The sequence below is a fragment of the Rhinoderma darwinii genome, chromosome 2 (genome assembly GCF_050947455.1).
Source record: "Rhinoderma darwinii isolate aRhiDar2 chromosome 2, aRhiDar2.hap1, whole genome shotgun sequence".
Lineage (NCBI taxonomy): Eukaryota > Metazoa > Chordata > Amphibia > Anura > Rhinodermatidae > Rhinoderma > Rhinoderma darwinii.
In genome coordinates this window covers 366,472,662-366,497,980 of record NC_134688.1, presented here as the reverse complement: position 1 = coordinate 366,497,980, position 25,319 = coordinate 366,472,662, and the positions used below count along the sequence as shown (strand labels likewise).

The 25,319-nt window shown below is 39.2% G+C and overlaps 1 protein-coding gene across 1 annotated transcript in view; it reads left to right on the top strand.

The window, feature by feature from the left end:
- Nucleotides 1-25,319, top strand: part of WNT2B (Wnt family member 2B) — a 77,509-nt gene that overhangs the window by 39,482 nt on the left and 12,708 nt on the right. The window contains exons 2-4 of the mRNA XM_075853869.1: nt 7,730-7,950; nt 21,580-21,857; nt 22,748-23,012. Coding sequence (XP_075709984.1) covers nt 7,730-7,950; nt 21,580-21,857; nt 22,748-23,012 — 764 coding nt within the window. The remainder of the gene's footprint in view (nt 1-7,729; nt 7,951-21,579; nt 21,858-22,747; nt 23,013-25,319) is intronic.

The following is a 25,319-nucleotide window of genomic DNA, read 5'->3' as shown; positions in this document are numbered from 1 at the left end:
TGCATTTACTAGCTATTTTATTAAAAAGACCCTTAAACCTTCTTTTGTTTAGCCAATCTAAGGGTGTATTCTCACGTCTACTGAGTGCACATGGTTATTCGATACTGTATTTGTCCACGCGGTAATAACAGGTGAAACACATGTTTTTAATAGGGTTCCACCTATGATTACCGTGAACAAAAAAAAAACACATAAAAATAAGACGCAGTAATTTGTGGTATTTGAGTAGACATCTAAGTCCTGGTCAAGCGGTTCATTTTAAAGCGGACCTAACAGATATTTATTCTGCTCTGTCTGAGCGCAGCATAAAGTAGTGACAGACTGGTTGATATCAGTGGTCTGTCACTCATAGAGTAATTTGCGGTACTTTGGGAGAACTTATGTTTTATCTTTGCGATGCGCAGTCCGCGCTCCAGGCTTGAGTCCAATTGTATGCATGCTTCACCTCCAGCCACAAAGATAATGTAAGCTCTCCCAACTTACGGCAAATTATGTGACAGACTGCTGAAACCAACGTGTCCGTCACTACTTTATGCTGCCCTCAGACAGGACAGCATATATAGCTGACAGATCCTCTGCGGAATAATTATTGGTGTGTCAGACAGCGTTAGTACATATTTCACAAACTGCTGATCCCCTGTGAATTTCAAGCACAATAGTCTGTAGCATTTATACAATATAGTGTGTAAAAAAAATCCATTGGTGTAAGTTCTGTGGGGGAATATGCTATGTTATAGGGTAACTAAACTTTTAAAACACTTTTGACATGTCATAGTGACATGTCAGAAGTTTTGATTGGTTGGGGTCTGAGCACTCAGACCCCCACTGATTGCTAAAACGAAGTGGCAGAAACACTCGGCAGAGCATTGCTTAGTTTCTGATTGGCTTTCCTCGGAAAGCCGAGCAAGCGATGTATGATCTGATAGACTTTCTATTGAGTCCGTACACCACTTGCTGGGCTTTCCATAAAAAGTCGATCAGAAACTAAGCAGAACAGCGCTCCCCCGAGCATTTCTGAGGCTTAGTTTCAGTATTCGTGGGGGTCTCAGTGCTCAGACCCCTGCCGATCAAAACTTCTGACATGTCGCTATAACATGTTAAGAGATTTTTGAAAGTTTAGTTACCCTTCAATGAGTGAGGTAAGAGGAGAATGGCAGGTTAGATTCTATAAGGAATATTCTCACCACATTGTTGACTCCTACTTAGTACTAGGTGTACATATGGAAGCAGCTGCTGGTTGTTTGTTAGACAGTTATCCTTTTAAACTGAATACTAGGTTCAGATGATGTCATACTAGATGGATCTGGAAATTCATGGCATGCATTTCTGAGCAAACAATTAATAGATAAATACTTTAATATTAACAATAATAATAATTATAGTAGTTGTGTAAACATACTGCACTTTACACAATCCACATAGTAAGCTGTCCACTAATATGCACTTTCCATCCTCATCTGACCTTGTCATGCTGCCAGCATTCCTGGCACAGAAGCAATCATTGATGGGCTGTGTAAAAACATAACTCCACTTTAAATTACTAATTCTCAACAAAAACCTTAAAGAGTAACTGTACTTTCAAAAAACATTTAATATGTCATATCAGAAGAAGTGATCAGTGTGGGTACAGGTGCTGAAACCCGCACCATCGCTAAAAGGAAGGTGCAGTAGCGCTCAATTGAGCGCCATTCCCCTTTGGCTATGATCGGTGCTCCTTATTAGGCTCAAACACGTTTTATGTGTCTCTATGACATATCAAAAGTTTTTTGAAAGTACAGTACCTCTTTAAGCTGGTCATACACATTAGATATATGTTAGTGGATGCCACCAACTTCAGTCTAATGTGTATGGGTGCAGCTCAACTGTTCTTATGTGTATTGCCTACCACAGAAGAAATATGTTCCATATAATTGTTACATTCATTTACAGATTATTATACTCAAAATCAAAACTGATCTGAAGCTATTTTTTTAAATTAGAAGGATTATAAACTTATAATGTACATGCTGTAAACATAGGTATATGCAGGATAGTGTCAAAAAGGAGGGGATACCAACAAAGATGTACACACATGAAGATACACATGTACTTGCCAGTCCTATTCAGTGCAATCATAATAATAAGTGACAGCAACAGTGTCCCCATATCTGTGCCAGTATATTTTCCAAATGGCAAATTTTATATACTTTGGCACCATCAGTCTGTATGGAGCAGCAAGATAGCGTTTCATGCCGGGCCACGTACCTTACCCCCTCTACCTTTCCTATCGGACACATTAAAAATGTCACATATAGCACTGATGCCATTGAGTGCTGTGTGAAGAGGGAGCTGTGGGGGGGTGGCATTGGGGAAAAAGAGGAACAGTGAGTAAGTATGTATTTTTCTTTATTTTATGTGTTGGAAATGGATGTGGCACGGTTGTTGCGCCAGAATTGTGTCACGTGGCCAGCAGAAAGTAACAATATATTTGTTAAGAGACGGTCGTCACTTAATAAATGTGTTGCATCAAACTCCAGCAAATTGGTTGTTAAGACTGGCGTATGAAACGTCAGTCTTAATAAATCTGCCCCATAGTGTCCATAAAGTTCCATATTTTGGCGACATAGTACTAAACAGTGCCAATAGAGTAAAATATTGTCAAATCGTACCTACAAAGTGCCAAATGGTGCCCACATCATTCAAAACGGTGCAAGGAGTGACATTTTTGCCAACATATAGTCAAACAGTGCCCACATCTTGACCAGAGGGCACAGATAGTTCATTAAAAAGCAAAATACTACAGCCTCTCATCATGGAAAAGATTCCACTTATCCCCTTGTTCTCATTGTCTGAACTCCTGAGCTGTGCAGGGGAGTGATGCTGCCACTCCGATCATGGGGTAGATGCACAAATGTTATAGAACAGGCACATCTACGTATAGAAGACCGCTTCCTGGACCGAAACATCAGGGACATATTATCCTGCTACATTATCAAGTCCTACAGTTGGAGGAGCAGTACCTTGTCCCAATTGCTGCCAGTGTTTTAGTAAAGTTCAGAACACTTTCAATTATATTACAGAGCGAATTAAATGGGTTGTTAGACATAGTGTCATATACGTCTTAATACACACACTCATGCATGCAGATACACACAAACACAACAATTTGCTTCACTAATAGGTCATTTCAGAGAAAAGATAAAAGCTTTTGTAAATTTAATTTGAACTTAGAGAATTATATTGGGAATTGGGTAACAGTTGTGAATTTCTCTCAATGTGCTTTTCCAGCACTCCTACACACTGCAGATATTAGGAACAATGAAGCCTCTGGCTCCACCGTATTCATGACACGTGGAGCTAACAGAGAATACAGTTATTTCTTCCTAGATAACTAAGAAGCCTGGCCAGGGGTTGAGGACAGATATGGAAAATCCCACTTCTGTTCCAAATAAATTCTTAGGAAAATCTTATGGACTGTCCTCATAAATATTCATTCATATCTGGGTTTCGTTACAGATTGCTAGACATTAGTCAGAAATGTAATAAAAAAAAAAGAATAATAATCAAAAATGAAAGCTGTTGGGTTGTCCTTATTTTAAGATTTACGTTGTTGATTGGTCTCTCTTAGGTTTGCGTTATTTTTTACAGTCCTCTTTATTTATTTTACTTTCTTCATAAGAAGTTACAGAAATATGCAATATAAATCTTCATATGACCGTGGACCTGGCACCGATACACAGAAAAGATGATAATTATATGGCCAGAATAAACATTTATGAGACTGCAGCCTGTCAGTTCACCAGTATGTGAGGAGCAGAGGGGGAGCTTTTATTTGCTATTTTTTTGTTATTCTGTGTTTTATCATGAATCATGAAAATCATGACTATTCATTAGAAGTTCCATTTCTGTCCAGCCCTTTTAGAATACACAATTTAACAGCTTCTTTTAACATGGTAATAGCTGATTGGACTCCTACGTTACCACACATAAACTGCTAAGCGAAACTGATTGGTTGATGCCCCCACCGAAACTCCAACCTTTAGACTTATTCGAGAACTGGAAATTCTTTAGACTTGCCAAATTAAAATTTTCAAAGAAATTGTAAAACAGGACATAAAAAAAATTATACATACCGTATTATTACATAGTTACATAGTTAGTACGGTTGAAAAAAGACACACGTCCATCAAGTTCAACCAAGGGAGTTGAATAAAAAAAGCCATCAGGCAGTTGAAGAAAAATGCGCCAAATTTTGGCACAATTTGTCGCATTTAATTTTAGACTGATTTAAGTACAGATGTTTGTGCCTCACTAGATACCTTTAAAAAGTGTCTAGAAAGGGGGAATGGCTTAGCAAAGAAGGAGGCATGGTCTAAAATGCACCAAAATGGCCCAAACGAAAACTAAGCTAACCCAGAGTTGGTATCTTAGGAAGGAAAAGTGCCCAGTATGTTTAGCAGGATGCATGCACAAAACATGCACCACTGTTATAAATTTGGCTCATCTTCACACCGTCTGGTCTAAGTTTATGCTGTCTAAATGTTACACGGCTTAGTAAATCTGCCCCATTACATAAAGAGGACCTGTCACCTCTCCTGACATGTCTGTTTTAGTAAATAATTGCACTCCGTATAAAGGAACAATACTCGAACATATTTTGTTAGAACTTTGTGTTGTGCATTCGTCTGTTATTCCATCTGAAAATATAGGAATAAAGTGAGAACTGGGTATTACCATTCCCCTTGTTCATGGGGAAAGTCCCAACAACAGTATAACATGGCCAGCACCAATTGTACAGTGTCAGAATGTGTAGGGAATGGTAATGGAAATTTTCCAATTTATTAATATATTTCCAGGAGGAATAACGAGGAACGTTGCAACAATAGCTTAGAAAAGTTATGAGTAGATAATCCAGAATTGTTATTTTGCTAAAACAGACATGTCAGGAATGCTGAAATTTTTTTTTGGGGTGGATGTGAGTTTACAGCACATATTCACCATAAACCTAAAAATGAAGGCTTTACTGTAGCTAAACATACACTCATAACCACACGTCTATGAATCTAGAAGATCTGGGCTGCTATCTGCAGGTGTTTGTACTAAAGAACTGATTTAGCTGTCTCTGCGCTTGCCATTAGCACAGAGGTAGTTGGACGTACGTACTGTAGAAGCCACTCATGTGACTGCTATGGGGCTGTTATGATGCCCCTGGATAGATAAGGCCTTTTTCAGGTTGGCCTGCTCCTCATTTTAATGGTTGGTGAGAACCTGCATAGGGAAGTGGTCTCCACAGGTGGCAAGTAGCAAAGTGGAAAAATTATTCAAGATGAAAATGGGATCAGGGCACCAAGACCTCCAGTCCTGGGTGGTTAGGAGTGTGGTGCTGTCAAGCAGCATCTGAAACTATCCTTTATGCAGGCAACTGTTAGTCATCACTGAATTAACAAGGTAACTGACTTATAGGACTAATAGATGAAAATTGATTTTTAGGATCTGTAGAGCCACTATTTTGTCACAGGAGGACATTCACTGGTGAGAAGACAGACAGAGGGACAGTTTAAGCAGCGTGAAGACCCAGCATCCAATGATGGGTGTCCTCATTGCTTCCTTCACTTATGTGAGAATGACCTGGGTAGGAGGATGGGAATTTGGAATAATGCAGTAAAACTTGAATTTGAGTGACAAAATTTAAAGGATATTTTTTCTGACAATTCCAGAAAGGTTTTTCTTTTTGTAGAAACAATAATGAAATAAAGAATCATTTACTCACATATCCGTCATGAGGATTCTACCCCTTTCCCTGCTGTACTAAGGTTGCATCCTATGTAAACAGAGGCATTATGATGTTGCATTAAAGCAGTCACTGCACATAATTGTTTGACTGCATCGTCCATCATGTCTGATCCTGTCCACACATCTGCACCTGTGCACAGGTGCAGATACATCACTAGACCCAATGTAAGATGAAAGAAATTTCAGGAGAAAAATTGTTTTAAAACAATCATTGCTAAGAAGACCCTGGGGTAAAGGCCTAGCTCCAACTGACCTAGGCTCACATTACCATGGGCAAAGGTAGCCCTTGCAGAGCTTCATCTCTACAGACATCCTAAGTTTAGCAGAAGGGAAAGGGTAGAACTCAGCCAGGGACAACAATGTCCGTGTCGTCTATAACACATGTGGAGAAAGGGTTGACTTATGTCTAAAGACTCTTGTAATGACCCATTATAGTGTCATTGTGAGCTGCGCAATTTGACATTTAAACTCAAGCAGTGAAAAAGGCTGGAATAGTCCAAGAGTGGGTTAATATCTCTCTTTTTTTTTTAGAATCCAGTTCCTATGCATTTATGTGTTTTCCTTAGTTAGGTGTGGATACTCCATTTCTTCTGGATGAAGCCCTGAACCTTCAGTAGGTTAGCAGTGCAGCGGTAAAATCTAAGTGGCTGGAGCTGTCACTTTGGTGTTTAATCGATATACAGATGTATCCACCCTTACCTGTGCTTGAATTTGTTTAAGGACCTCAATTTCTCATGAAACCATTTCAATACAATATCGCGACATACTAGCAAAACCCTTTACAGGCTGCAATTCACATCACAAGTTCTTCGTCCCACATAGAGACATATATCATAGACAAAGTCATGTTTTTTTTTTTAAGCTGGTCATCTTGTGCCATCTCATGTTGCGATATGAGAATTGGTAAGGGAAGACAAATCTGTACAGCTTTATAAGGCTTCTATTGATAGAAGCCATATTGCACCATGTCTTCTATAACTAGACTATAATGCTGGGGCTACACGCATATTTGTATTCCACCAGCTGTAATAGGTCAGAAGTGCACAGGAATTCTTAAGTTGCGTGGCTGCATCAGTTATAGTTGAAGCTAGGACTCACAGTTATCAGCTCAATGAAGTAGTACACAGTACTCATTGAATTCACATGTCTATTGTTGTAATATATGGATGTGCCAGGTCATCTTTGTAGCAGCAGGTGGGGGTCCTAAATAGGGGAACCTCTTCTATTAACTGAAAATGCCATATTAGGGTATTTGTAAAGGAGCTTTTTACACCAGTTGACCCTGTAAGGGGTCGGAAAACCTGTGATCCATATGGCAGAAACAGCACTAACACATAAATAAAGAGGTTGCCTCATAAAGACAACCCCTGTTTGAGAAGAAACTGGCTTCCTAGCCCCTTGCAGTCAATGGTTATCATCGGTGGAAGCCACATCTGGCCAGACATTTCCCCTGCAGTTGACATGTAAGGGGGTCTCGAGCGGAAACACTTCTATGGTGTCCATATACAGTATGCACTTATATGGCATATATTGGCATGGTCATGAGACAACCCCTTTAATCATATTAGAAATGAATCTAAATGTTATACTAGGAACTGATTTCTATAAGAAATATATTGTGTATATTCTACAATACACTGTTTATAATATGTACTGTGTTTTCTGTACATTTCATACTTAACTGTGTGAATGGAATGCACGTAATAGGTAATATACATGTGACAGGAAATGTCAGAGTATATTTGCAACGTTTTGCTTCCTTTCGTTAGTCAAAAATTCATTTGAAATATAATCAATTAAAAACAATGGAAAACTGCACTCATGGGATTGCAACGGATATGTAATAAATTCAGACAGTCAAAAGTGTATTGTACATAGAACTTCTGAAATACTTGAAATTCTTGGGTTGTTTCTTACACTTTATAATGTGATTTATATAGATTTTTTTTTCTTGTAGGTACATTGGTGCACTTGGAGCAAGAGTGATATGTGATAATATCCCAGGCCTTGTCAACAAGCAGAGGCAACTTTGTCAGAAGCATCCTGACATTATGCAAGCCATTGGTGAGGGAGCTAAGGAGTGGATCAGAGAGTGCCAGCATCAGTTCAGGCACCATCGCTGGAACTGCAGCACCCTGGACAGAGATCACACAGTCTTTGGTAGAGTCATGCTAAGAAGTATGTTGTCATGCCTAAAAGTAAACCTACAAACAATGTGGGAATCAATAACGTAATGTGATATTATATACATATATTTGTGTGTGATGTGGTGTAGGGTGTTTGTAATTACAATGAGTAGTATGGATTATTGTATACCCCAATAGAGACATATATAATATAACATAACAACAGTATAGATATTATTAAAGGACTATACATAAAGTGATCATCACATGTATTATTATTGTTATTATTATTATTATTATTATTATTATTATTATTATTATTATTATGTTTTAACCCCATTAGGACGCAGCCTGTTTTGGCCTTGTGGCACAGCCGATTTTTTCAAATCTGACATGTGTCAATTTATGTGGTAATAACTCCGGAATGCTTTTACCTATCCAAGCGATTCTGAGATTCTTTTCTCGTGACATATTGTACTTTATGATAGTGTAAAAATTTGCTCGATAAATTCAATATTTATTCGTGAAAAACACCAAAATTTAGAGAAAATTTGAAAAAATTTGCATTTTTCTCAATTTAAATGTATCTGCTTGTAAAACTGATAGTAATACCACATAAAATAGTGACTAGTTACCATTTCCCATATGTGTACTTTATATTTGCATCGTTTTTTGAACATCCTTTTATTTTTCTAGGACGTTACAAGGCTTAGAACTTTAGCAGCAATTTTTCACATTTTCAAGAAAATTTCAAAAGGCTATTTTTACAGGGACCAGTCCAGCTCTGAAGTGGTTTTGAGGGCCTTATATATTAGAATACCCCAATAAATTACCCCATTTTAAAAACTGCACCCTCAAAGTATTCAAAACAGCATTCAGAAAGTATTTTAACCCTTTAGGCGTTTCACAGGAAATAAAACAAAGTAGAGGGGAAATTTACAAATTTCTCCTTTTTTTGCCGAAATTCATTTGTAATAAAAAAAATTGTGTAACACAGAAGGTTTTACCAGAGAAATACAACTCAATATTTATTGCCCAGATCCTGCAGTTTTTAGGAATATCCCACATGTGACCCTAGTGCGGTAATGGACCGAAACACCGGCCTCAGAAGCAAAGGAGTACCTAGAGGATTTTGGGGCCTGCTTATTTTTAGAATATATTTTAGGCACCATGTCGAGTTTGAAGAGGTCTTGTGGGGCCAAAACAGTGGAAACTCCCCAAAAGTGACCCCATTTTAGAAACTAGTCCCCTCAAGGAATTTATCTAGGGGTATAGTTAGCACTTTGACCCCACAGGTATTTTGCTATATTTATTGGAGTTAGTCTGTGAAAATGAAAATCGACTTTTTTTCTGAAATAACATAGAAATTTTTAATATTTACAAGGAATAAAGAAGAAAATTCACTCCAACATTTGTAAAGCATATTCTCCCGATTACGGAAATAACCCATATGTGGTAATAAACTGCTGTTTGGACCCATGGCAGCGCTCAGAAGGGAGGGAGCGCCATTTGGATTTTGGAGTACAGATTTTGCTGGATTAATTTTCAGTGCCATGTCGCGATTGCAACCCCCTGGAGGGAACAAAATAGTGGAAACCCCCCAAAAGTGACCCCATTTTGGAAACTAGACCCCTCAAGGAATTTTACTAGGGGTATAGTGAGCATTTATACCACACAGGTCATTTGCAGAATTTAGTAGAATTAGGCCGTGAAAATGAATATAAACATTTTTGTCCACTAAAATGTTGGATTTTTTCATTTTCACAAGGGATAAAGGAGAAAAAGTCGCCCTAAACTTGTAACGCAATCTCTCCCGAGTACGACAATACCCCACATGTGGTAATAATTTATTTTTTTAATAGAAATTAATTAACCGTTGCAGGACTCATCCTTTTTTGCTTTTCCATTTTAGTTTTTCACTCCCCGCCTTCCAAAGGCCATAACTTTTTTATTTTTCCATGAATTGAGTGGTGTGAGGGCTTATTTTTGGCAGGACGAGCTGTAGTTTTTATTGATACCATTTTTTGGTAGATGCAAATTTTTGATCACTTTTTATTACTTTTATTTAGAGCTTTGGTGGCCAAAAACAGTGATTTTGGCGTTTTAAATTCTTTATTTCTTACGGCGTTCATAATGCGCTATAAATGACAAATTTACTTCATTCTGCGGGTCGGTACGATTACGGCGATACCATATGTATATAGTTTTTTTTATGTTTTGCAGCGTTTGCACAATAAAATCACTTCTTTATAAAATAATTTATTTTCTGTGTCACCATATTCTGAGAGCCGTAACTTTTTTATTTTTCCGTCAAAAAAGAGGTGTAAGGGCTTGTTTTTTGCGGGGCGGATTGTAGTTATTATTGGTACTATTTTCAGGTACAATGCGACTTTTTGATCACTTTTTATTCTATATTTTGGGAGGGATGGTGACCAAAAAATAGTGATTCTGGCACTGTTTTTAGTTTGGTTTTTTTTGTGGCGTTCACCTTGCGGTAAAAATAACATTATAGTGTTATAGATTGGGTCGTTACGAACGCGGTGATACCAAATATGTGTACTGTTTTTTAACGGTTTCATTTTTTTCCTATAATAAGAGACTTATTATAGGAAAAAAAATCTTTTATTTTTACACTTTTGTAAAACATTTTTATTAACTTTTTTTTTTATTTTTTCTTTACTTTTTACACTTTATTTTTTTACCTGCAGCTCTGATCGCTGCTAGAATACATTACACTACCTAGGTAGTGTAACGTATTCCAACTGTCAGTGTGACGTCACAGTCACTCTGACAGTTAGGGTATGTGCACACACACTAATTACGGACGTAATTCGGGCGTTTTTGCCCCGAATTACGTCTGAAAAATGCGCCTCGATAGCGTTGACAAACATCTGCCCATTGAAAGCAATGGGCTGACGTTTGTCTGATCACACGAGGCGTATATTTACGCGCCGCTGTCAAATGACGGCGCGTAAATAGACGCCCGCGTCAAAGAAGTGACCTGTCACTTCTTTGGGCGTAATTGGAGCCGTTATTCATTGACTCCAATGAATAGCAACGCCACTTACGTCCGTAATGGACGCGTCGTTCAAGCGCCTGCACATGTCGTTACGGCTGAAATTACGGGGATGTTTCCTCCTGAAAACATCCCCGTAATTTCAGCCTTTACGGACGCTTTCGTGTGATCATACCCTTAGGGTATGTGCAAACGTAGTGACCAAAAACGTCTGAAAATACGGAGCTGTTTTCAAGGGAAAACAGCCCCTGATTTTCAGACGTTTTTTGAGCAACTCGCGTTTTTCGCGTCGTTTTTCGCGGCGTTATCGCTGCGTTTTTTTACGTCCGTTTTTGGAGCTGTTTTCATTGGAGTCTATGAGAAAACGGCTCCAAAAACGTCCAAAGAAGTGTCCTGCACTTCTTTGACGAGGCAGTCATTTTACGCGTCGTCATTTGACAGCTGTCAAACGACGACGCGTAAATTACAGGTCGTCTGCACAGTACGTCGGCAAACCCATTCAAATGAATGGGCAGATGTTTGCCGACGTATTGTAGCCTTATTTTCAGACGTAAAACGAGGCATAATACATCTCGTTTACGTCTGAAAATAGGTCGTGTGAACCCAGCCTTAGTCTACGAGGACCAGCAGAGGCTGATCCTCATAGGCTGACATACATGGCAGACCCGGGGGCCGTTGTCTGGCCCCCGGGTGCCATCACAAGCATCAGCAGCCCCCACAATTGCATGGGGGCTGCTGATGTGTACAAACCCCCTACATGCGGAGATCACAATCGAGCCCCGCATGTAACGCGTTAATTGCCGAAATCAGCGGCAATGAGCCACTGATCGGCAACTAGTGGAGTGTCAGCTGTCAGGGACAGCTGACCTCCCGGTTCCCGATGCACACTGTCGCCGACAGTGTCACAGACACTGTCATCGACAGTGTGCATCGCGAACGGCAGTGACGTCCTGTCACTCTGACAGGAAGTCTATCAGGAGGCTGACCTGATAGGCTTCCGTACATGGCAGACACGGAGGCCATTACTTGGCCTCCGATCGCCATGCTAGCCATCTGCAAACCTCACGATTTCATCGTGAGGTCTGCCGATGAGCTAGAAACCCCTGAATGCGGTGATTGCAATCAATCACCGCAATCAAGGGGTTAATTGACGATTTAAGCGGAAATAAGCCGCTGATTGGCATACAGTGGAGTGTCAGCTGTCAGGGACAGCTGGCCTCCCGGTTCCCGGTGCACACTGTCGCCGACAGTGTGCACCTGGAACTTCGCAGTAACTGTACGTCCCTGTTCCTTAAGACACTGGCCGCATGGACGTACAGTTGCGTCCTCGTGCGCCTAGGGGTTTAAGCTTTGCTGTTGTTTTTATTATCTTATTACTTATTTGGAACTTGAAGTGAAACTAATCAAACATGTTTCTTGGTACGTAGTCAGTCATCAACTTTCAGTACCTGTTATCATTGGTTGAAGAAGTTGTCTGAGATTAAAAATGTTTTATTCTTAGAACAGTGCCACCGTTGTTTACAGGCAGTGTCTGGTATTGCAACTCAGTCTCATTCAATTGAATGGGGTTGAGTTGCAATACCAGACACAGCCCATGGACAAACGTGATGCTATTTCTAGAAAGAAAGCAGAATTTTGTCATTTGAGAAAACTCCTTCCAGGCTTACATCCAAAATGAAACACTGTAGTAAACCTTTACTTGCTGTAACTATGTGCAGTACTCTTTCTATCTCAGCTGTTTGGCTATAGACTTCTCCTGGATTCAGATTTTGGATAGTAAGTAACAATGTGACAGCTATATAAAAGGGTCATATCAACTTTCATAGGGCTGCATTTTTGGTCACCCAGTTACATATTGTGCAGAGGCAGGTTTGTTTTTTTTAACACATTATGAAACTGAGGAATGCTGGGAAATGTAATGAGAAATGTTAACTAGCCTACCCTTCTACTTGGGTTTCAATAGAAATCAATATAGCTTATAGCTGAGGATCCTGAAAAAAGGATATCCTCCATTAACTCAAAATTCCCTAATAGGGTATTTGACAGTGGGTTGAATAAACCATAAAACCCATTAAAATAATATAGAACTAATACACTATGGCACGGCATCAATCTATCTTTACAACACCAGTTCATTGAAGTGAATAGTGTTTTATACCCAGTTCCCTTACGCTATATCAAAAGCATTAAAAAAACGACACTCCTGTGTAGTGCTGGCGGTAAATGTACATTTTCCCTGAGGAATATCTGTGGCAAAAGTGTTGGGGCTGCATTATACACGCCACGAGCACCTTTGCAGATAAGTAAAAAGCATCAGCTCAAACATCTTTAGGTTCTAATTAGACAACATAGTGGAAGAGGGTTCGGGATTCTGAAGGACAATGGAAAACTAGAGTTTCAATGTGATGATTTGTTATATAAAGTCTCAATATTGTTAAAACAGAATATTTATATTCCTTCATGGTTACTCCATAATGTCCTGCACAATTTCCAATGAGATCTCCAATGACCACTCAAACTTCATGTGCTCATTAATTTCCATAATATTTGAGCAGTAGTTTTTGTTGGGACAGGGAATTACAACCATAGTCAACCATTTTAGAGGCCATGGAGAGCTGCATTTGGCCACTCGGTCACCCAGCAAGCATAGAAGTATAGAAAAATGTTTCCCTGAACCTCCTTCAGCTCTTCTCTTTGTTTGTCTGTTAATCTTGAATATGCTACTTCCATAGTAACATCACTTTGCAATCTGTGTGTACTTGGATATATATCCAGAGGGAGGGAACTTCTACACAGACGTAGGATTGCCTTTTATGTTCCCATTGTACACTTGAAACATGGATCTACAAGAAAATTTGAATAATTAGCTGGAAAAGCATTTTATTTATCTCCTTAAAGGGGTTGGCCACTTTAGTTATACTATTTCTGTATGCGAGTCAAAGATAAAAATAGGCAACTTACCAATAGATTATTTTTAACAAGTTTGTGGTGTTTTTGCTACGTGTCTAATCATGCCCCCTGGTTCCTTATATCCTTCTCCCTCGACAGTGTGCCACGCCATACATAATATGGCCACAGATGGGGGGACGTGTCCCAAGGGACCACAGTCTGCAATCTTCAATGAAACCCACCGTGCTTGCGCTAGTTTTCTCTGCGCTTGTGCAGGTCCTGGACAGTCAGGAAACTAACACAAGAGAATGTATTCGTAAGTTGCCTATTTTAATGTTTGACTCATGTTTGCAAATAGTAAACCTAAAGTAACCAAGCCCTTTAAGAGTATCCCTTACAATCCCTTATCTCGTTATAAATACTAACATTTAACTGTGCCCATATAACAGTGCCCAACTAACTTCACTTTCAGACTCTTGTATTTTACTTTTCAAAACCGTGGCAAATTCCAGTCTGCTTAAACATGACGCGATCGAGTGCCCAGCAGACTTCTTAAAGAAACAGCAGAACCTTCCTCAAACAAAGATCCATGTGATGCAAAACAGAAATCTATGTGGACATGGTTGAGCTGTACGTATGTTCATTAACACATTCTTTGGTGTAAATGATTGCTGTTCATAGGCACACCCATTAAATGAATGATATGTCAGCTCACAGTGACCTCATTGTTCAAAAATTATAGCGAATAATGTTAAAACAATCTAGTTAGTATACGATTCAGGTTTAGGGCAAGATTTAAGTTGCCCACCTTTGGACGATTAGATACTTTACTGATCGAAGGATATATTAACACTGTCATACAAAGGGATAACCATACTTATAAAAAAAAGGTTTAGTTTCCTCCTTCAATTTCATGAGACCCATGAGCAATTGACAGATAATACTCCATGATTTCCCAAGGTATTCCTTAGATTGGCAAAGGGCTTGGGCCGCTATCTCAGACCCCAACATCTTACTTACCTGGGCTATCATGGAGCCCCTTGCCTGTTTCATGACACCATCAGTGGGATATGGATATTATAGAAGGGGTCCCCTGCTTTGGACCTCTATGATCCAGAACAGAAAGTCACTTTGTAAGTGCAGCTCCTATTTTGGCGGACCCGGTATCTCCATGAACTATATATATATATATATATATATATATATATATATAGAGCCAGATGCACATTTCCATGGCAATAACAGGCTGCTATTTTTTTAAGAAAAAGTTGTCTTCCCTTTATAAAGGCATTCCCATCACCCCTTTACCTTAGCATCATAGCTGTCGTAGCCTGTCACTCCCGCGTTTGCGGCTCCCGCTACTCTCAGTGGTGGGCAGTACTTTGCAGTTGGGAATGACAGTTCAGGCCAGAGGTGATGTGCTGATGTCATCGTGCCGCCCGCCTGAATGTGCGCTCTTCTGATACTTCTTTCAAAGCCTTAATAAGGACTCAGCAGCTACCTGTGGTCTGCCGTTCAATTGAATGGCTCCAGGGCTATTGCGCATGCCTCAAGCCATCCCTAGAGCTCTATACAGCTGCAGAGAGGTGGACGGGCTGGGACCTACCAAGCGAGCACCAACTGCTTCCGAGACCCCAACCACCCTCTACAATAGAGGAATGTGAGAACACTAAGCAAGCACGGCCACTGCTGTAGGACTGCAGCGGTGGCTGTCACTATAGGCAACGATATACAAACAAAGAGGGAGAACCAGGGTGAGGTAGGCACAATATCTAGAGTAGGCCACAATTTAGAAAAATAAAGGTATTTAGTAACATTCATATATTTAGGATAGCTGGCATATTAGACTTGAGAAAGGAGATGGGAATACCCCTTTAATGAGATTTCTTTATGGGGCTGGTTAACATTAATATCTTCACTATATGAGGGAAACAATATGGCTTTACTCTCACCATATACAGTATTGGCATTATTAAAGTTACCAAAGAAGCATATAGAAGATACCCTCAACACTGGTATTCCAATCTTTTGCCCCCCCACCCTCAATAGTTAGTCACATATGCATAGCCAAGATGTTTATGGGAAAACTAAGCATTTACCCTCATATTACTTGAGGTTATGTAATGGGGTGTAACAATAAGACAAGTTTGATCATGCCACCATAATGATTTTGATAATCCTCAAACAAACCGACCTCAAATAAAAAAGGCCATTTTGCTTCAATCTATTTCTGGTGACACAAAAAAGAACTAAATGACTAGATTGTTACTATGATGATTCTACTTTATGCAAAAGCTGCTAGAAGTTAGCTGAGGTTTGCTTTATGTAAAATACTGTTTTGTCTTAATATTGATCATTACAATGCAAAGTAGCATTTCATTGGTTGTAAATGGCTGCATTTATCAGATCCAAAAATATTTAACTGTTACTGCTTTAGAACTAAATTTCAATCTAGGACTTTAAGGAGATTTGTTGTTTGAGCGTTAATGACAAGTGGTCTGTTTCCTGTAAACACGCGTGCCTGTTGTGACCCGTCTCTCTGTTATCCTTCCTCTACTACTGTTATGTGTTCGATTGTTACATACGAACGAAGGGTCATCTCTGCCTATTGCAGTTCCAAAAGCAGTGCAAGTTAAAGGATGTCTCAGAAAAACAGTGAAATATCTAAGCAGTAATTGGATATGTAAATATTTGGATAAGGTTTCAGGAACGGTGTAAGTTTATGGCGGAGGAACTATCTTCAAGAAAATATTTTTGAATCCAGGCGCAGGCAGTCTGCTTTCCCCAAGGTCCAAACCAGCATAGTAAATCTTTCTTCTGTTTTGTGCTTAAGATTTTATTTTCATAAATCTGTTGGTTTTTTTTAACCCCTTAATAAACCAGGTATTTTTTGGCGTTAATGACCAAGTGCTATTTTTAGTTTTTTCATTGTCGCATTTCTAAGATTCATAACTTTGTTATTATTCCGTCGACATAGCCATAAGAGGGCTTGTTTCTTGCAGGACAAGTTGTATTTTTCAGGTGCATATACAATATTGATTAACTTTTCTAAACTTTTTTTTTTTTGGGAGAGAATTGAAAAAAAAACAACTATTCCAGTATTGTTTTTTCGCGTTTTCAATTTACGCCGTAAATATGCACGTAAATAACAAATTAACTTTATTCTATGGGTCGATACGATTGCGGCAATACTAAATATGTATAGGTTTTTTAAATATTTTAATACGTTTGCACACTAAAAACTGCCCTCGATGGGTCTTCACAACGCAATCTTCTGATCGCAGATATAATGCTTTGGTATACTCAATATATTGCATGTCAGTATAAAATAGGCACTTACTGATGGCAGACCTAGGGCCCTTTATTAGGCCCCTGGCTGCCATGGAAACATCAGTGCCCCACGATCACATCGTGGGTGTACTGATGGGGTGACAGAGGGAGCTCCCTCCCTCTGTCAACCACCTTAGATGCCCCGGTCGCTATTCACCGTGGCATCTAAGGGGTTAAACTGCCAGAATTGCACTACTCTTCAAATCCGGCAGTTGCAGCAGGAGCCCGGCTGTGTTTGATAGTCATGCTTCTGCCGATGATCTCATGGGTACAGTGGCAGTACCCAGGAGATACGAGTGATGGAGATATGTCATGATGTGGGAACTAGCACTCGCTTGTAATGGATATACCCGTCACTCGTCGTTCATGGATTAAAGACATTAAAACAGCTTTTTCACATTTCAATTCATTGTGTATATGTGTAAAACTTTGAAAATCACGGGAGAAGTTGGATATACGGTTTAACTGTTAAGTATTTAACTGTATGATATACAAATAAAGCTCTTATAAAACGACATCTTCCACATTTGACTGAGTGTGTGTGTGTGTGTGTGTGTGTGTGCGTACATTAAATATTGAGTAAGCATACACTACAGATGTAGCCGTCTTTACCTTGACTTTTAACACATTAAATAAACAATGGCTACATCTCTTATCTTGACTTTTTTCAATGACTTTTCAATGGCTTTTGTTGTGTTATATCACGCTGCAGCAAGTTATCAGAGTCAAGTTAAAGATGGCTACATCCGTATATGGACAAAAGTATTAGGACACCTACACATTACACTTTATGACATCCCTTTCTATCTCCATACACATTAAAATGGGGTTCGTCACTCCTTTTGCAGCTAAAACAGCTTCCACTCTTCTGGGAAGGCTTTCTTCAAGATTTTGGAGTGTCTGTGGGAATATTTGCCCATTCACTCAGAAAGCATTTGTGAGGTCAGACACTGATGTTGGATGAGGAGACCTGGGTCGCAATCTCCGTTCTAGGTCATCTCAAAGGTATTTGATGGGGTTGAGGTGAGGGTTCTGTGTGGACCAGTCAAGTTCTTCCACAACAAAATCACACAACCATGTTTTCATGGACCTTGCTTTGTGCACTGGAGGGTGGTCAAGCTGGAACAGAAAATGGCCTTCTCCAAACTTTTCCCCCAAAGTTGGAAGCTTATAAATTGCACAAATTGTCTTGTCATGCTGAAGTATTAAGATTTCCCTTCACTGGAATTATGTGGCCTAGACCAACCCCTTAAAAACAACCCCACAGCATTATCCCTCCTCCACAAAACTTTACAGTTGGCACGATGTAGTCAGGCAGGTAACGTTCTCTTGGCATTCGTAAACCGAGACTCGTCCATCAGAGTGCCACATAGAGATGGGGGATTCATCACTCCACAGAACAGGTTTCCACTGTTCCAGAGTCCAGGGGCGGCGTGATTTACAACTACTCCATCCAACACTTGATATTGTGCTTGGTGATGTAAGGCTTGCATGCAGCTACTTGGCCATGGAAACCCATGCCATGAAGCTCCCAGTGTACAGTTTTTGTGTGGCTGTTAATGCCAGAGAAGGTTTGGAACTCTGCAGTTGAGTCAGCAGAGCATTGGCGACTTTTATGCACTATGCAATGCCTCAGCAACCCCGCGCTGTAACTTTATGTGGTGTTCCACTTTGCACCTGATTTGCTAGGCAGAAGTGGAAAACCAAGACCATTATGTACTGTTTATGCATTGTTTTATTATAATGTGCATAAATAACCCAATGAATCAGCATACTATGACTTTTATCAGTACCACTAAGCTTTCCAACCAATTAAGGTAGTTCTTTATGGTGGTAATTTATATATGAAAGGTTGAGTAGCTGGAAGCCATGTATCAAAATTCTAGCAACACGTCAACAAGGCCCCCTGAAGTTTATATGCCAGTAAATTTCATGCTGCTGACTAAAAGACATGCTGTTGCGTGATCTCCAATGGAGTCTACTTGACAGTCCAATTTAATTACATAGCTTAACCACATTGTTTCTTCAATGCAGTACCTAATTTTGACAGGTAGTTTTGCCGCCCTTGTGTTTCTCATTTATAGTTTTTCACAACTCTTTAAATTCTCTGTAAATTCAAATGCCATTAAATACCAGACACTATGTGGAAGAGCCTTGGAATTGTTTTCCTTGATTTTTTTAGCTGGATTTATAGTACATTTGAGATCTGTGAATCTTGAAGATGTTCTTCAGTAAGAGATAAAAGCCAACCAGTTGGTGAATCTTCCCAGCAGGAAATGGAGCTTAACAACAGCTGAATTGTATTAAATGCAAAAGATCATAAGGTCATATATCTAGATATTAGTAAAGCATAATTCTTATTACTGTTACCATACATTATCTAATTCAGGTAGAATTATTTACTGTCGAAACCGAAAGATATGTGGATGAGTGCACAAGTTAGGCCTCATGCACAAGCGTGTAACCTCTGAGTTGTATGGAGCCGTAATGCAACTACCTCTGGTTTTATACAGAAAAAAATTTCTCATGCGCTGTTGGATGCTGTAGACTTCTAGGGGGGAATATCTCTGAAATATGGCCATGTGCATAGGCTTCATATGGCGGCTCATGGAGTGTAGTACAGAGCCACAGGAACTTCGTACAGCCTTCATGCACTCTCTTGTCTTTAGCTGGTCATAAGTAGTGGCATTTTGATATTTTATATGGATGCTCGTCTATGAATGAGCATGTCTTCCCAGATATTCAAATTTATAGGAATTAATTTACTTATAGGGGTTGTCCAGGATTATAAAAACATGATTGCTTTATTCCAGAAACAGGGCCATCCCTTCCCATGGCTTGATGCTGGTATTGCAGCTCGGCATCATTGAAGTGAGTAGGACTGAGCAGCACTGTTTTTAGAAGAAAAGCAGCCATATGGCACTGCCTTTGGAAGAAAGCAGTCATGTTTTTTAATCCTGCACAACCCCTTTTAGTAGCATTTGTTACTGATATGAGTATGAGAATAAATAAAGTTGGTCCAATAATTGTTCTGAAAGCTGCAACTAAAGAACCAATTATTTTGGTATCTAATGATTTTTTCCTAATTGTTAATAATTGTATATGGCCATCTTCACATGCTAATCACACTGTAAGAATATACAAATGGTTAATATGGAAAACAATAATTGTAAGTTACACAAGACAAGAAGTACTGACTGATCCTTTAGAGATCATCAGGTATCTTCATCTTCTGGCTGGCTTCTTTGGTTTTGATTCTTGTGATCTCAGCACACAATCTACGTTAGTTCCTCCTCTTTTATTTATATTTATTTTAAAAAAAAGTGCATGCCCAGAAAGTCTGAAAGAAATATACTCCACCACAATATTTCTTACATTTAGCAAAATGAATGTTATTTTTTCATTGTTATTTCAAAATATGCAATTAGTTGGACATGTTGCGTAAATACGGCAGATTTGTTTAAATCTCATCTACTTTGCTTCTACAATAAATGCTGTGGAATTTCTGCACAGAATTCCATTGCGGAAATTCTGCAGCGTTTAGGGCTTGTCCACACGTAACAAAATTGCTGTGTATTTTCCGTCCAGAATTCCGGACGGATAATCCGCAGAAAAAACAGTAGCAGCAAAGTGGATGAGATAAAACAAATCTCATCCACACGCTGCATAAATACGGAGCGAAAAAAAACAGTCAGAAATTTACCTGCGGTGCGGATTTTATTCCGCAGCATGTAAATTGTATTTGTGTAAATGCTGCTTATTTGTTGCAGGTTTTCCCCCATTGAATTTAATGGTAAGCTAAATCCCGTAACAAATAGCAGCTGTTGCGTGTTTTTGCAGCGGGTTCGCAGCGATTCCGCCACAAAAAAACACAATTGAGAAAAATAATAAAAATCTTATACTGACCCAGAAATCATTGTTTCTTCATCCAGGCCGGCCTCCTGGGATGACGTTTCATCCCATGTGAACGCTGATCCGAATCACAGGCTGTAGCCGCGGTCACATGGGATGAAACGTCATACCAAGAGGCGGCCTGGATGACGTCAGAGGGCCGGCCTCCTGGGATGACGGTGCATCCCATGTGACCGCCGCTGCAGTGGTCCCCTGGGATGAAATGCCGTCCCAGGAAGCCGGCCTGCTAAGTGTTGCAGTTTTCTGCAACGGACATTCCAGGTGAAAAACTGCACCACAGTCTGTTGCGATTTTTCGACCGGTATTCCCTACGGTGTACAGGGCAGATACGCTGCGTGCTTTTACGCAGCGTATCCGCCCCGTGTAAACTAAGCCTAATTGTTCACATTTGTTTATATATTAATTATAACAATAGATTCTAAAAAATGGCAACATATTTTTGTATATAATGTTATGATTTTTTTACTAGTTCAAATTAGTCCCGTAATAATATGTACACTACCTAGAAGTAACTTGTTATTTTTTTTCTTATAGGTAGCCGAGAAGCTGCTTTTGTCTATGCAATTTCTTATGCTGGAGTTGTGTACGCAATTACCCGTGCTTGCAGTCAAGGAGAACTGAAATCATGTAGCTGTGACCCAAAAAAGAGAGGGCGCTTCAAGGATGAAAGGGGGGAGTTTGACTGGGGAGGCTGCAGTGACAACATTGACTTTGGAATTGAATTTGCAAAGGATTTTGTGGATGCAAAGGAAAGAAAAGTTAGGGACGCTCGGGCATTAATGAACTTGCATAATAACCGCTGTGGAAGAATGGTGAGTTGCTCTGAGACCTCTGTAGAGGCGTACATGTCGTATGTATTGTGAAATAAATGCTTTACAGAGAGAATAAGTCATCCACTATGTTCAATAGCATCAAAAACCCTGCTTAGCTGATTTATTTAGGACATAAACCAAAAAGTCCATCAAGCTAATTTCTCACAGCTGACAAATAGTGGAAGTACAAAAAAAGACATTCCCTCCTACTTTTTCCAGATGTCTCCAGATCTGGGCATAATGTCTAAACTTTTTCAGCTATTAAAGCGATTTGCAAAGAGTCCACTGGAGGTTGAGGCAGAACTATTTTGTGCAATAAATACATTTCCATGCTGGGTAATTTATGGTACTCCTGCTCTAAGAGAATAAATAGTTATGGTTTCAAAGGGAGTCATAAGATAACATCTAAAGAGGAGGGGGTTTATGGGAAACATTAATCTGCCAGATTTCCTAGGCCCATGATGTAGCATCATCTGCAAATTGGATATTTTAGATTCTTGTCTCTTCTGAGCAGTTTAGTGGTATAATTGCTTTGTCAACCCTTATGTCACAAATTATTTTTGGATAAAAAAAAGGAACATTTTGCAGTAATAGCGTCATATATCAGGTTTATATAAATTAGTAAGGTTAGATAGAGCAGTCTACGACATAGTCGTAAGCATCACTTTATTTGGAGCACTTGGGTATTTATTTAATAGTTCGAGCTTACAAAAAAATTAAACCGCTGCCTAGCTCAATACTATTAGTTGCAGCCCACTGGGTGCCATGAACTATTATACCATACTGATTTGTAAAAGCTTGCTTTTATCGCTTCCTTATGTATGCGGAGTGCTTATAAAATGTTATTTTCATGTGATGTTCAAATCTAATTCTTGTCTTCTGTCTAACAGGCAGTAAAACGATTCATGAAGCTTGAATGTAAGTGTCATGGGGTCAGTGGGTCATGCACATTAAGGACTTGTTGGAAGGCCATGTCAGATTTTCGAAAAACAGGGGACTATCTTAGAAGGAAATACAATGGAGCAATCCAGGTCACCATGAATCAAGATGGGACTAGCTTCACCGTGGCCAATCAGAACTTTAGAAAACCCACAAAAAAGGACCTTGTATACTTTGAGAATTCTCCCGATTATTGTGTGATGGACAAGTCTGCAGGTAAGACTCATTTGTCTTGTCTTGGTAGAGAAACATTTCACTAAAATGCTGTAAATGGCCTCAGGCTTTATGCAGTTCCACTAAGAAGATAAACGTATCACTTTGTTTGATCTTCTGGCAGCCAAAACATTAAGTAGGCAGACGCTTCTTCTTGGTTAAAAGTAATCAGTGAAAAACTGCTTTGATATATCAGATTTTTATCATTTTATTGGACATTATTATTTTTGTAGTTATGTTAAATTAGTTCTCTTGTAACAACTTAGCAGCCACAAAGCAAGCTTTCTTTGATGGTTGAGACATTACATCACAAGTTTTTACAGAACTTATGTATTTATGTACAAAATGATGTGTTTTCGGTTGAAATTATGTTTTGTGTGATGGCTTTTTGCTAGTATGAAAATGGGCCACTGGCAAAATTAGGGGATTAAGCTCTGTTTTTCCTGTTACCATTCATCTTTTACAACTGAAGATATTCAGAAATTGACATCATAAAAAATAGCAATGGATTTAAAGGGGTTTTCCATCTCATAAAGTAATGCCATATTGCTTAGATATGCCATCACTTTATGATTGGTGGGGGTCCAACTAATTTAAGAATGAAGGAGCCACAACGCTGCTTTAGTGTTGCTTTAGCGCTGTTTTTCCCTGCACAACGGAGCTCCCAGCCACTTGTTGTGCAAGGTACTGCAGCATGGGCATATGCACTTTAATATGGTCGTTCTGCCGTTCCCAACACAGCAGGTGGCCGGGAGCGCCGCTGTGCAGGAAAAACAGTGAAGGGGATGCAGCCCTAAAGCAGCACTGCGCCCTTTCATATTCTGGATCCCTTTATTCTCAGGCCTCCTCATTCTCAGGATGGCATATCCTAGCGATACATCATCACTTAATGGGATAGAAAAGAACCCTTAATGGTAATTCTAAATTCTAAATTGTCTCAATATGGTTCCATTGTCATCAATTGTTGTGATAGATATTGCTTAGGATAGACCGAATCAGTTTTTCAAATATTTTAATCCTTTAATGTAAAAAAAATACTCGCAGAAACCACTGGAGCCACTTATCCTGGAAGAAGCAAAATATCAGACAGGAAAATTGTCTGATACCTGTTACTTCCAAAAGGAGACGTTAGGGGACAATTGGAATGTGTCCTGTTAAAAATCGGCAGAATACACCAACTAAAAGCTTATATCTAAGGCCGGGTTAATTGACATAAGATCTCAGACATCTCTTCCACGCCTCTATCATGTCTACCGGTATGCTTTACATTTTTTCCTTGTCAGACAGCTGCAATTGAGCTTTACCTGTCTTTTCCCTGTCATTTTGTGAGCCTATGTACACTGTACATTTGACATTCCAGTGTTCATCTTGCATTATCCATATTATGGGCTGCGGTTTTTGTTAAACCCTTCACGTTCATCCAGGTAACTGTCACACCTATATGCAATGTTGTCATATACCCTTATATAGGTATGCTGGATTGCACATTTCTGTTGGATTTCATTGGATACCTTTTTTGTCATAATTTACTTTGGCTCCATGAGACACAGCTCTGTATGAGAATATACACATTCTCTGTTGCTGCTTTAAAACATGCATACTGTTTATATACTTACGTAATATTCATATCCGGTCTCTGATCGATTGTGATGTCTTTTTATTGAGTGACTCATTCCCTGTTCCAGTTTTTAATTGTTTCATATTTTTATTTCAATAAAATTTTGTACATTTCTCTATAAACTTTTTGTGCCTAGTCGATCATATTTTCTTGGGTTTATCTTGTGTCAATTGTTGATCGATGCACCAAGTAGATCTTGGTCACTACCTAGGATTCAACATAGTGGATTTAATATAGTTCAGCAACTTTGCTTTACATCCCTTTGAACATCCCTTTGAACATTACTCTGTGTTGGTATCCTTTCTGTTGGTATCTTATCGGTGTATATCCTGTTAAAAATCGGCAGAATACACCAACTAAAAGCTTATATCTATGGCCGGGTTAATTGACATAAGATCTCAGACATGCTAGCGTCACAAGAAACACACACAAATGAGGGAAAATTCACTCTACTGTATTTAGCAAATTTGGATCTGAACAAAATTAATAATCCAAATTGCATTTAAGATCTTTGCTGGAGGATCCTAGCAATTTTAGCCGACAATTTCATGTGTGTGAGGATAGTTCAACTGTCTCCTGATAGCTCACAAAGGTGACAATTACTATTTTAATTATCTTATTTTTTTTTTAAAAAGCAAGGTTATTATGAGATTGCCCTAACATTAACCCCTTAATGACCAGGCCATTTTGCG